Here is a 13,950-nt window from a genome sequence, read left to right on the forward strand (position 1 = left end):
CTTGTAATGCCATATCATCTGCATACAGCAACTATGTTGCTCTGTCCCGTCCAACATGTTTGCTAATGTAGACCATCATTAGTATGAACAGCAATGGGCTGGGAGATGAACATTGATGCACACCCACTCCCACTGGGGACCCTTCTGTAAGACTTAACACTGTTCATTCTTGAGTCATTGAGTCCTTGTACATAGCTTTCACTAGTTCTACCAATATTTCTGGGACTCTGAACTACCGCAGGACTTCCAAAATCAGCTTTCTTGGGACCTTGTTATAGGTCTTCCTCAAGTCTAGGAATGCCCAACTGGGCTCTTACCTCATTTCTAGCTTCTTCAAAAGTAACCGTCTCAGTGCACACATCAGGTTGGTTGTGCAGTATCCTGATCTGAACTTGAACTGCTCATTTTCCATCTTACTTTCTAATACTTTGCGTATTCATTTATCAATTACCCTCTCAAGAACTTTCATGCAGTGTGACAGGGGTTTGATACCTCTGTACTGCCCACAGTTGTGAATGCTTCCTTTGTTCTTGAACTTTGACACTAGTATGCTTATTTTCCAATCAGTTGGGATATGCCTTTCTCTCCATACTGCTGTAAGTACACTTAGGAGTCATTTCTCCTGCATCTCACCCAACATCTTGATCATATATCTGCTGTGATCTCATCTAAGTCTGCTGCTTTCCCTAACTTTATTTTCCTTAGAACTCAAGCTGCCATTTCTGGATTCCAGTAAAAGGAATGCGCAAAATGTGCTTATGGGGGATGGAGGCTCAACAGTCAGGGAGGAACAAGAGTCAAAAATTGTCAAACATATGAAAAATCTTAAAAGAGTAAAGGAACTAAAAAGGTGTAGGAAAAAATCACAATGTATCAGCATAAGTGAATGGCATAGAAGCTGTTAATATGTTTAGGATATGCATGTGAAAATTATAAACAAAAAGCAATGTGAAACAATGCCGAGAGTCAAAAGTAGTGTTACATAGTAAAAGGTCGTACTAGCTTCTCTAAATTCCCCTTCCCCGTGTACTGCCATTTTTCTTTTACATTATGAAAAGTGAAAAGATATGATGGTATCTCTCATAATTAATCAGAAAAAAAAATCAAATAGCTATAAAATAACTCTACCTGCAGACTGCTTCGGACAGTCACAAGCAGCTTCAACCATGGAGGAAACTTTCCAATCATTTTACTCAGGAATGACACAATAGTATCCCCGTAATCTGGTTTGTGGAATTCAGCCTCATTTAAGCCATCGATAAGTATGATATACTCTTCATCTGCAATCTTCCTCTCTGTAAATAGAATTGACAGTTACATGAAAAAATATAAAGGGAACACCTGTTGCAGTCAGGCCACTAATTAAATTACTTCAAACTATTGCTTTCTGCCTATACTTCCCCTAAGTAAGAAAGTGTTCAATACATAGGCACTCCTCTTTTTTCAGACACCACATCTTTGGTAGAAGTGGCAATGATTAAATACTTTCAAAGTCCAAACACCTCTGCTGGAAAACTTATACTTATTGCAAGCCTATAAGCATGACTCAGAAGATGATAATTAGAAGTTATGTACCTACCATAACGTTCCATGTTAGTTGTCTTCTCTCGCCTTCTTTCTTGCTGGATGGGTTCGGAGCCGATCTTCGGCTCCGACTCGGCACTAGCTTTAGCTCGAGAACTCCTTTTACCAGCTCGAGGCAACCCTATATCCCATGATGCAAGGCGGAACTACCTCAGATCTCGTTTGGCAGCTAACTAACCCTGCTAAAGACTTATCCTAATATAATTAGGAACCATGGTTCCTAAAAGAAGTCCTCATAACAATGCTCCAGAGGAAGCAATCTAATAGGAACTCTCCAAGATCTGTCCAGGCCAGGGGAAGGAGGGAGGGAAGAAAGAAGTAGAGAAGACAACTAACATGGAGCGTTATGGTAGGTACATAACTTCTAAATGTTAAGTTGTCAATCTCGCCTTCATTCTTGCTGAATGGCACCGCCTCCCTAGCACCTGTATCCCGGGTGGCTCAATGGAACAGACTCTTGAGAACAGTGGAACCAAAACTGGCCCTATCTCTGGAGGCCAAATCCAACTTGTAATGAGACACAAAGGTATGAGGCGTGGGCCAAGTAGCTGCTGCACAAATAGTGTCAATGGGAAGTCTATCCTGAAAGGCTACAGAAGTGGATAGACTCCTGGTCGAATGTGCTTTTGGCTTAGAAGATAGTTGTTTGCCCTTAGAGAGTACACATAGGAAATGGTGGAAGTCAACCATCTAGATAAGGTCACTTTAGATACTGGAAGACCCAACCTGTTTCCTGCATAGGAGACAAACAATTGGTCTGATTTTCTAACTTGTTTAGTCCTATGTAAGTAGTACCTGAGCTGACGATGAACATCCAAAAATGCAGCTTCTGTTCAGCTCTGTCAGAATAGTTAGGAAAGAAAACTGGTAGATCAATAGATTGGTTAATATTGGCTTGAGATACAACCTTGGGAAGAAAGGAAGGGTTAGTTCTGAGAAACCCTATCCTTATGAAACACCAGATAAGGTGAACGAATACAGAGGGCCTGAATCTCAGAAACTCTTCTTGCAGAAGTAACAGCCAGCAAAAATATAGTTTTCCATGTCAACAACTTTAAAGAACACGTAGCAGACGGTTCGAAGGAGGTAGAATTAGGGATGCCAACATTAAGTTCAGATCCCATTGCGGAGGAGGATGTTTCACAGGCGGTTTTAGGAGAAAACTCCTCTCAAAAGGCTTTGCATAACCTATGAGACATGATGTTATTGTCCTGCAAGCCAACATGAAATTTGGAAATAGCAGCCAGTTGTACTTTGACTGTAGATGATGACGATCCCGAATGAAAAACCTCCGCCAGGAAATCCAAAACAGAATGTATAGGAGCGGTGAAAGGATCAATATTTCTGGCGTTTGCCCAAATAGAAAAACGTCGCCACTTGCTAGCATAAACAGTTCTAGTGGACGACTTTAAAGAAGACACTAAAATGTCTCTGACTGAGTCAGAAATCATTGGTAGCCTGGCTAGGGAAGGAAGTGGAGCAACCAAGCAGTGAGGTTGAGAGAATGAATGGCCCGGTGCTGCTGACCCGACTGGTGGATCAAAAGATCCGAACTGGGTCCAGATGCCAGGGCTGCACCAGAAGGTGATGATGTAGAGACGGAAACCAAATTTGTCGAGGCCAATATGGAGCAATGAGGATCAATTTGGCTCTCAAAACGGTGGCTTTCTGAATGACTTGTGGAATCAATGGAAAGGGAGGAAAAGCATAAAGAAGTCCCGAGGCCAATCCTGGGTTAGAGAGTCTCTCAAGGGTTGGCCTGGAAGAGGAAATAGTGTGAAGTAATCTGGGCACTTGCTGTTTTGAGGGTAGCAAAAGATCGCAACAAGGGTGCCCCACTTCAGAAAAATCTGATCCACTACAGACTGATTGAGAGACCACTCGTGAGGCATCAGAATAGATCTGCTTAGCCTGTCCGCCAATAGGTTGGACCTGCCGGGATGTGCGTTGCTATCAGAAACCGCTGAGAAGAGATCGCCCATTGCCAAAGTCTGAGAGCTTCTCGACATAAGGGATAGGACCTGGTTCCGCCCTGTTTGTTGATGTACCAGACCACGGACATGTTGTCCGTCTGTACTGCAATAGTCCCTGTGGGAAGAAAGTCGTCGAGGGCTTGCAGCGTTAAAAGCACTGCTCTGATCTCCAGGACATTTATGTGCAGGTGGTATTCTATGGGTTGCCACGTCCGTGGACCATCCTGCCCTGATAATGCCCCCACCCGATCAGAGAGGCATCCGTGGTGACTGTGGCAACTGGAGGAGGGGAACAAAGGGTCGGCCCTGATGAAGAAGAGGGGAAGATATCCACCATCGTACATGAGCCCTGCAAGACTGTGCCACTAAGATCTCGTGTCTCATGGGCAGATCGTGTACGACCACTGCGTGAACAACATCCACTGCAGGAGACGCATGTGGAAGCGAGCCAGTGGAAGAAGAACAATGGCTGCAGCCATTAGGCCTAGAACTTTCAAGACAAACCTGGCTTTGACCTTGTTGCTTTGTAACAGAAGCTGAACAAATTTCTGGATGTCCAGAATCCTTTGATTTGTTAGCCTGGCTAACATTTTGACGGTATCTAACTCTGCCTATAAAGGTGATAGATTGGCAAGGCAGCAGAGAGGATTTTTGAAATTCACGAAATTCCTAGACTCTTGCAAAGCTGTAAGGTGTAGTCTCTGGACCGAAGAAGCTGATCCTTGGAGGTGGCGGAGAGGAGCCAGTCGTCCAAATAAGGAAACACTTGGAATCCTCGACGTCTCAGGTGAGCTGTGACCACTGCCATGCATTTGGTGAACACACTAGGGGCTGAAGTGAGGCCAAAGGGCAGTGCTCTGAATTGGTAATGACTGGCTCCCAGCCGAAAGCGGAGAAACCTTCTGGAGCGTCTGTGAATCTTTATATGATAGTACGCATCCTGAAGGTCTATCGAGCACATCCAGTTGTCCTTGCCCAGAAAGGGCAGAATGGATTGCAGCGTGACCATCCGGAATCTTGCCTTTCTGACAGACTTGTTTAGTCTGCTTAGGTCTAGTATTGGTCTCCAATCTCCCGTCCTTTTGGGGACCAAAAAGAATCTTGAGTAGAAGCCGGATCCTACTTGGTCTGCCGGCACTGTTTGGATGGCTCTTTTTCCCAGGAGTTTTGAAACTTCCTGTTTTGCCAAATCCCTTTGACCGGGTGAGATGTCTGGAAGGGATTGTAGAGGTATGGGAAACCTTTCGAAGGGGATTTTGTAACCCTCGGATATAATCGACTGTACCCACTTCTCTTGTGATAGGGATTGCCAGGCTACTGGGTACAGCGAAATTCTTCCCCCGACTGCCTCCAAGGGTGGACAGTCGGGCAACACCTCAGGGATGCTTAAAGGGCTTCTCAGGAAGAGGCTCCCTGTTGCCCTGGTTCTGAGGACCCCCCCTGCCTCTAGGGCGGCGTCTATTATTGTTACCCCCTCTGCCTCTGGGGGTAAACTGACCACGTGTGTCCGGTGTAGCTCCTTGGGCTTTACGGAACCACATCTTCCCCCGCTTCTGACCCTTGGGATATGGTCTAGAAGGAGTGGAAAACTGGACTCCAACGGCAGAAAGAGTTTTACCGTCCTGTTCACATCTGGTCAAAGTATCCTTCACCTGAGGTCCGAACAAAGCCGAACCGTCAAAGGGGGTGTTGGTGAAGGACGCCTTAAAGGGGTCTGCAAAATTACACAGCCGCATCCAGGCTTGGCGTCTAAGAGCAACACCTGTGCCTGCGGCCCTGCTCGTTCCATCGGCTGCATAAGATATGAGCCGCATGGAGGAGTTAGATATCAATTCAGGATAGCTAGCTGAGAGGCAATCTTTTCCTGAGCCCCAGCAGCTGAAGGATCCTGGACTACTTCTCCCAGTTCCTTGAGAATATCTCGTTGAAGCCTGGTGAAGTGACAAAGGTAATTCAGCGACGCATTGCAAAGGTCGCTGAAGAAAACATCCGCTTTCCATACCTGTCCATGGTCCTAGAATCCTTATTAGGAGGATGGACAGGTACTGAAGGATCCGCCAGTTCCTTCTTAGTGGCCGCCACCACCATAGCATCCACAGAGACACCTTTGGACAGGAACTGTTTGTCCGAAGGGGCCGTGATGAACTTGGATGGTCTCCTGGGGACAGGTTCCACAGAATCTGGAGCCACGCCTTCCGAGCCACTACCTGCATGAGTGGGTCGAAAGGCGGAGACACCCAGGAGGTGGAGGGTCGGGATCCAAAAGCCTCCAGGTATACCGACTCATCCTCGGAGGGGTCAATGGAGGCCAATTCCCCTCTGTTTGAGGAGCTCAAGGATGTCTGAAAATGAGACATCCTCAGAGGGGACCGTGGGGAACCCTCCGACTCATCTAAGTCGGTATCAGATGTAGTAGACTCAGGGGAGTCTGTGTGTTTCCTCTTACACGTCCTCTTCCGAGGGGGTTCCCCTGCAGGGTCAGGAGAAACCTCGGAAGAGGAGGAAATTCCCAGTGGGGAAACCTGGGGCGATGGATCCCTGGGCCTGAGAGCAAGAGGCATCTGCAGGCACTGATGAGGGAGGAGCTAGAGGGATAGACCGTTGACCAGGCTCAGAGGCCAGGACACTCCTCATCACCTCAAAGGCTCCTCTCCCCGAGAGACCTGAACACACCCGCTCCGAAGAAACAGGAATGGTCGGCTCCAAGGAGAGAGAAGGCTCCGAGGCCGATGTCGGCGCCGAGCTTACCAAAGCCGAAGCTCCGAGAGGGAGAGCGGGGTCGGACAAGGGTCCGATGCCACTAGCCCCCTCGGAGCCGACAGTGGAAACCCGACGACCGGATCCCTCCAAGGAAAGTCTCAAGGAGGAGATCGGAGCCGAGGATGACGGAGCCGACGGATGTATTGGCTCTGGCATCGAAACAGTCGCTGTCCCAAGAAGCTCCGGCTCCGAACTCTGGTGTGGAGTCGGAGGAGGAATCTCAAGAATTGGGGCTGTAGCCGAAGTCTGTTGAGACGGGCTATGGAGCATTTGGGCCAGTGCCTGAGATTTCAACAGCCTGCTTATCACCCTCTCCAAATCGTGGTCAGACAGCCTGGAAGATCTCGAAGATCGGCTCCGATGGCTCCGCTCCGACAAAAGAGGAGACCCCGGAGCCGAGTGAATACTTAGTATCGAAGGGAACCGGGATCTCTTACGGGCCGGAGCCATCGGAGCCGAAGTCCCTTGAACCCAGATGGAGCCGAGGATCTCGGCTCCGATGCTGGATAAAGTGTCGGCTCCAGCCGGAGCCGACAAGGCAACAGTAGTCAGGGTATCGGAGCCGGCCGGCACCGAACCCACTACTCTAGCAGAAGAAGTATCGGCTCCAACGGAGCCGGTCGGCTCCGACGGAGCCGGAGCCACCGGAGGAGGCTTGGACACTGTAGCCTGAGCCTTCGGTGGCTTAAGAGGTTTTCCTGCCCCTTGCTTAGGAGGAGAACCTTCAGGTTTTAACAAACCTCGGAGGATCAATTTGTTCCTCCTTTCCTGCAGGACTCTCTGGCTAAAGGCATGACACAGCACAGGAGTCCTGCAGGTGCAAAGGCCCCAGGTAATACACACAAGAAGTGTGACCGTCTGTCAGGGACATTTTCTGACAGCACTGGTCACACTTCTTGAAGCCTGAGACCTTGCCTTCCCTAGACATCCTAAAAGGATATACACAAACAGTCCCCACAAACACACAACTTAATCCCTACACAGACACACAGGAAGGGAATAACTTGGGGAACTAGGCCTGACTAAAACTTTAACTGAAAAACTATTTTAAAAGTTTAAAAGGAAGGGAATAGGGTGGGCTGTACTAAATACAGGCTAACCTAACACTGAAGGGAAATTAAACCCTAACTAAACTTTTTCTTCTTTAACAAGAAAAACTTACCTCAGCTGGCAAAGGAGACCTCTTCGCTAAGCGCAAAGCGAGATCTGGGGTAGTTCCGCCTTGCATCATGGGATATAGGGTTGCCTCGAGCTGGTAAAAGGAGTTCTCGAGCTAAAGCTAGTGCCGAGTCGGAGCCGAGGATCGGCTCCGAACCCATCCAGCAAGAATGAAGGCGAGATTGACAACTTAACATAATATAGATATCTAATGTAACACACTTACAATCGCCTAAATGGATGTTTGACTTAAACACACCTACCAACAAGCTTCCTCCATGAAACATACAGAATGTTCTAAGTAAGCAATAATGCCCAACAGGGTGGGTGTTATCTGGGAAATAACTGAGTGTCCAGGGTGGTGTTGGGCCTCACTACCCCCTGGAAGGTCCATTATTTCCTAGTAATGCCCACCCTGGAGTGCATTACTGTGCTTAGATAATGGGTTCATTTAATTGTTTTATCTACATTTTTATCAGTATACACATTTTTTGGACTTTTTAATGTAAAATCGTTCCTATACCTAACATTTCAAACTTGCTAGAGGATATCTAATTGTTGTTGCAGGAAGTATTTTACATCTAAAATAAAAGTTATGGTGGTGGTGCTGCGGTAGCGTTGTCACCTCACAGTAAGACGCTGTCCGGTTCGATTCTCAGCTTGAGCGTCTTCTGCGTAGAGACATGCGTGAATGGGCGTACCTTCGTTGAAGGTTGTGCATCAGGGCTGGTAACTCGGCATGTAAAAATCAACTACCAATCATTAGCGGACCGGAGTTCCGCTGTGGCAACCCCTAACCGGGAAAAGCCGAAAGACACAACAACATTTAATGTCCACAGAGAGACAGACTCACTCACCTATAGAAACAAAGATGACAGGCAGACACACAGACACACACACATGCAAAGGCACAAACTGACAGGCTTGTACGGAAACACAGGAAAATGAGCATGTGCGCATGAGCGTACACACATGCATAGCAGTCACAGCTTCCTTGACAGATTATACTTTAGATGCTTCATTGTGATACAATAAATGAAAAAAAGTCATATAGTGCAAGGCTCTGAACTCTTTTACCCTCTGTCCCCCCCAAGCCTATCAAGTGTCACTAAATTGTGCTCTGCCCCTTTAAAAATGTTTTAATTTTCTGGTAAATCAATAAAAATTACTGCTAGTCACTGAAGTCAGACATTACAGTTTCATACTTCTTACTGTACAGAAAAATCATGTTGATAAGGTTTATGTTTAAAAGCTTTCCCTAAATTTAGGCCTTTTTTCTTATATTTTACTTACATTTTATCCAGAATTCTTGATCAAAGAAGATGAGAGGTATGGGATCTTCCTCACACTGTCTCTCCTCCCTCTCGCTCACTCACACATACACACATGTGCGCACGTGCATTCTTTTTTTTACTTACTTTATCTACATTTAGTGAGCATAAAAATTGGCAGCTGTTTTTTTTTCCTAGTCCATGCTTCACTGCAGCTTAATATGCTTCTATGAAGAGGTGGACATTTTTTTACTGAGCAATCTCTGTACATTAATACCCTGCTGGAGACAGATCATTGTCCAGTAGGATTTACTTACAGTGCATTCATTATCTAAAACATGTTACTTTCTATTCAGAAATTATTCCCACCTGATTGATAATAATGTGTAAAGACCTTTCAGTACAAAAAAGCCCTTTGGTTTGAATCTGCAGTTTTTTCTTTTTTTTTTTTTTTGTTAAATAATGACAACTGCAGATTAATAGAAGTCCTTAAACTGGCTTTTACTAGTTTATTTTATACTTAAGTACTTTAAAAGTAAACATTTTCAAAACTAATAAGTCTGTAATCTAGTATATTACCTTCCATCTGCCTGTCTGTAACATTATGGCATGTCAAGAGTGATGAAAGGAATAAAAAATATTTCCTTGTTTCTTTTTATCACATTTATTAGAGAAAAAAGAATATACATTAAACAAATGTATCCTTATCTGTTATCAACAGAGGGCAGTATCACCGCAAAATAGGTTGCATGGATGAATCATGCATTACAGTCTTGTTTACAGTAATATAATGATTTTTTTCGTTCTTTTTTTTTTAAACCAAGTAAGTCCATAGGCAAAGTATGATTGTTTTCGGGAACAAAATGGAAGACAAACCGGTTAAGTGATTACTTCAGAATCACGATGCAACTGAAAATTGACAGTCAAACCAGAACTAATGGATGAGCGAAGACTGCTAGTAGCCCGTAGCCTTAGCCCTCTGAGCTGAACCGCTAATGTAGAGTTAGTCAAATTCAGTATACATGTTTGAGAGACTGAATGGTTCAAAATGTATTACATCTGTAAATGTAAAATGTTAAAATAAAAACTAATTTTATGGTATCAAATTTGAACAAAAGACCTCAGGACCTGTGGCAATAAGGCCTTTTATTCGTCAGAAGTAAACACATAAGTATGCCTACACACAAACCACAACAAACAGAAATATATGTGTGTGTGTGTGTGTGTGTGTGTGTGTGTGTGTGTGTATGTATGTATATATATATATATATATATATATATATATATATATATATATATATATATATATATATGTATGTATATACACATTTTTTTAATCCTGGTTTACTTTAGCCTTTATTCACTGAATAGCACCTTCTTCTGGGACTTTCCTTCTTCCTGCTGTCCAACCAAGAAACACCATCCATAAGTAGAAAGTTTTCAGAGTGGCCTAACCTGTCTAAAGTTACCAGTCTTTTTACATAGAGGAAGACACACAGAATAATGCACAGCAGCAGCCATTCTTGTACATAATTTCCAAATTACTGTAATTGCACAGTATAGCATACCACAGCTTCTAATCAAATACAAACACATTATGCAAATGGAAACTGAAAACCTGGTTATATGCATTTTAAAAATATACAGTATATTTCATCGTGACACTTCAACAAAATCTTATTCTTCAACATTGACTGCCCTCTGCACCATCTTACTTAATATAATTAACGCCAAGACCATACAACCTTTTGCATGTACCTCATCAGACACCTGCAACAACTGGAGAGACCATGGAGGTTTCTCACTAAAAATTACAGGGTATACACAAAACAAGTCTTATGCAGAAAGACAGAAAGCCCTGTGACCGTATTCCATCTCCTACAGGTTGATAAGGGATGACTTGTGCCTGGCTTACAGGGTAGCATCTGACCCAGCCTTGATGGAAATGCTACACATTCATAAATCAAACTGCTGGAGGGTCACTCGCTCCAGGGATCTTAACCTAGCCTCTGACATGAACAGGTCTTGTTGGAGAGAGAAATGTATCTTTCAGACAATGCCACTTCTCTGGAACAAGTTTCCAATTCATGTGAAACAGAGCCCCTCCCTGACTGTCTTCAAATGCAACCTAGATCAATGGATTGTGATCGCAAATTCACTCCTGGGGTGATGCCTGTGCCCCTCATGGACAGAGATAGTCAGTATAAACTACCATAGAACCTTACCTCTGTGAACTTCAGTTACCTAACCATTGACATTTGGGGCAGCTCGGGATAAAATTGGCTAGGCTTGTAAGGGCTCTAGGGCCATTAGCCAAGTAACCTTCTATGAACCCAGGGGTAATTATAAGATTTTTAAGAATTCAATTTTCTCACATTTGTCTAACTTGAGCTTCAGTGAAATTTATTTCAGTAAAATCACATTATGCCTGATACTTATGCATGTGTGTGGGAGTACACACAGTGTAGATGGGGGTATTGCTGGCAGTGGTCCACTTTACAGCTTTCTTGTTATAACAACATAACATGGAGCTTAACGGAATTTTAAAGCAATGTTTGAGGATCGCTACTCCTCACATAGCTGCCCTCATCAGATATACACTGGATTTTCCAAAGACAAAGTCTACTTCAGCTTCAGGATTTTTCTGCAGCTTTTAAAATTAATTCCTGAAGCTTAGCTTGCAAATGTTTAACCGTCATGTCCCCCTTAAATTATGAAAAGTGTGATTATGTTTTATTAGAAACTTGCAGGATCACATAGCATTGCTCTACAGTCTAGGCAATAAGGCAACAATAAAACATATAATGCCTAACCTCTTACAATAGCTTATAATGGCCACAATAACTAACGCATTTAACAGACTGATTAATACAGCTTTTTCATCACTACAGTCATACCTTCCACAAGAGGCTTGAATTTTAAGTGTGCAGTGCTTACTGGGGTCTCCATTTGCAAATATCCATTTGAGGTGTAACATTACTTTATTTCCCATTTTAGCCTTTTTACTTGGCATACATTTTTTGTCACATGCATGACTTTTTCTTTCTTTTTTTTTTAACTGTGTACTTACTAGTCATTTCAATTCTTCTGCATACATCAACAGATTCTGATAAAGTCAGGTTTGCTTCTCTTAATAACTTTGCCATGAATCATTATTTCTTATACCATAAACTAGCCTACCTAGTACAAATAAATCATGAATTTCACCAAGCTCATGGTCTTTGGCTGTATTTTTCAGCTCAACAACATAAGCATCTACAGTTTCTGATGAATCTTCTGCTTAAACACTGGACTGGCAAAAGTCTTTCGAGACTCACAATAATTCTTGATCTTTTTTCTACCGCTACTTTTACCCTTCTCTCTTCAAGGAAAGTAGAGAAGTACTGACTACCTTAACATTTTGTCTCCATGTGCCACATTTTACATTTTCAGGCTTCTTGGCCAATTTACTTACAGCAAGGAATAAATCGCATTTTTGAATACAAAGTTACCAGTGTATTGCTAAGTTCCCAGTCAGAAAACTCCTGTTGATTGCATCTGGGTCATTACTCTACTCAGCATTATACTTCTATACTACCAAACATATAAACTTTGGAAGCAAGTATACTAATCACTTCTGCAGATGTATTTTTCCAACCTTACGCCACATGGTATCAGCATGGTGAGTAAATAAGAGACACTGCAGATGTGACTGATCTTCAGTGTATACTTTACTTAGACTGAACTCTAAAAAGTTGATAAATATATGCCTGACCCATGAATAAAACTAAAGGGACTACAACATTTTCATTGCTTGCTTTTATCTTACTATCCAAATCCGTAATCAAGAGCTTCCATTTTATTACTTTTATTATTTTTTGTTTAGTCTCTTCCCACATATCCTTATTTGCCATAACAGAATCCTTTTAATCCATATACCCAACTACTTCATCTTACCATGTCACCATAAACACAGGTATTACTAAATCAATTCATGTGTTGGAATGCAGTTTAGTTTACTTTATAGAACTTGTTTTACCTTTTAATATTCCGGAAATACCTGAAACTGCCACAAAACGTTCCACAACAGTGAAATGTCATTTTCTGGATTCTTCAAGTACAATTAAAAATTATCTGCAAATAAGGCTAACTTTTCTTGATTGTGTGAACAACCAAGATACCAGCAAATGAAAAATAGGAAAAACAACTCTAGCAAATCCACAAATGAAGAACAATGAAAAAGTACAGTTTTGTACCTACCATAAATGTAGATGTCCGATAGGAATGCATCTGCAGTCTTTACAAATGGGTTGTCCTGTCGTCAAGCATCCCTTCGGTCGGCCGGATTCCAAAGTCTGGGTCTGGCCTCGGCTGGTGTCGCACTTCACCCGACGTCATAGCTGCAGTTATTCGGGTATAAAGGCATCAGCCGACGCCATTTTCCTCAGTGATTCTTGCCCCAGATGCCAGGTGCCCTCTAGGAAGGCTAAATTTGGATAAATGCAAATGATTCCAAATAGTAGAGAGCAAACAAAATATAAGCATGTATGTACATATATACAAACAAATACACCATAATAGATTCCCCCAGCTAGCTACAAGATGGGCAAATACCCTAGGAGTACCACAGAGGGGAAGGAGGGTGGGTAATCCTGACTGCAGATGCATTCCTATCGGACATCTACATTTATGGTAGGTACAAAACTGTACTATGTCCTTCAAGGATGCATCTGCAGTCCTTACAAATGGGTAGAATACCATAGCCAAACTGGGGGAGGAGGAGAAATAAAATTATGGTGTAGTTAAGATCCCTTGCAAAACAGCAGTGGCAAAACCTGCTTGGGATCTAGAGTAAAGAGGTAAATTATAATGCTTGGCAAATGTATGCACGGAGCTCCAAGTAGCAGCCTCTAAAATGTCTTTGGTAGCCACTCCTCGTAGAAAAGCTGTGGTAGTGGCTGTAGCCCTTGTAGAGTGAGGCCTGATATTTTCTGGAGTTTTCTTTCCATGGTAGGAGTAGCAAAATCTAATGCAATTTCCTATCCACTTAGAGATTGTCTGTTTTGAAATTGCTTTTCCTTCCATTCCTGTTGCATATGCTACCAGTAGCTAGTCAGTTTTTCTATTGCCCTTGGTCCTGTCCAGGTAGTAGCGTAATTGTCTATGTACATCCAAGGTGTGCAACAGTCTTTCTCCCCTGTTCTGTGGATTGGGGAAGAATGTAG

The 13,950-nt window shown here is 43.3% G+C and overlaps 1 protein-coding gene across 1 annotated transcript in view; it reads right to left on the minus strand.

Moving 5' to 3' along the window:
- TANC2 (tetratricopeptide repeat, ankyrin repeat and coiled-coil containing 2) overlaps window positions 1-13,950 on the minus strand; it is a 2,676,984-nt gene that overhangs the window by 712,644 nt on the left and 1,950,390 nt on the right. Inside the window, exon 11 of the mRNA XM_044055212.1 lies at window positions 1,129-1,295. Coding sequence (XP_043911147.1) covers window positions 1,129-1,295 — 167 coding nt within the window. The remainder of the gene's footprint in view (window positions 1-1,128; window positions 1,296-13,950) is intronic.

Source organism: Protopterus annectens, chromosome 13.part0 (assembly GCF_019279795.1).
Source record: "Protopterus annectens isolate FY-2018-M chromosome 13.part0, PAN1.0, whole genome shotgun sequence".
NCBI lineage: Eukaryota > Metazoa > Chordata > Ceratodontiformes > Protopteridae > Protopterus > Protopterus annectens.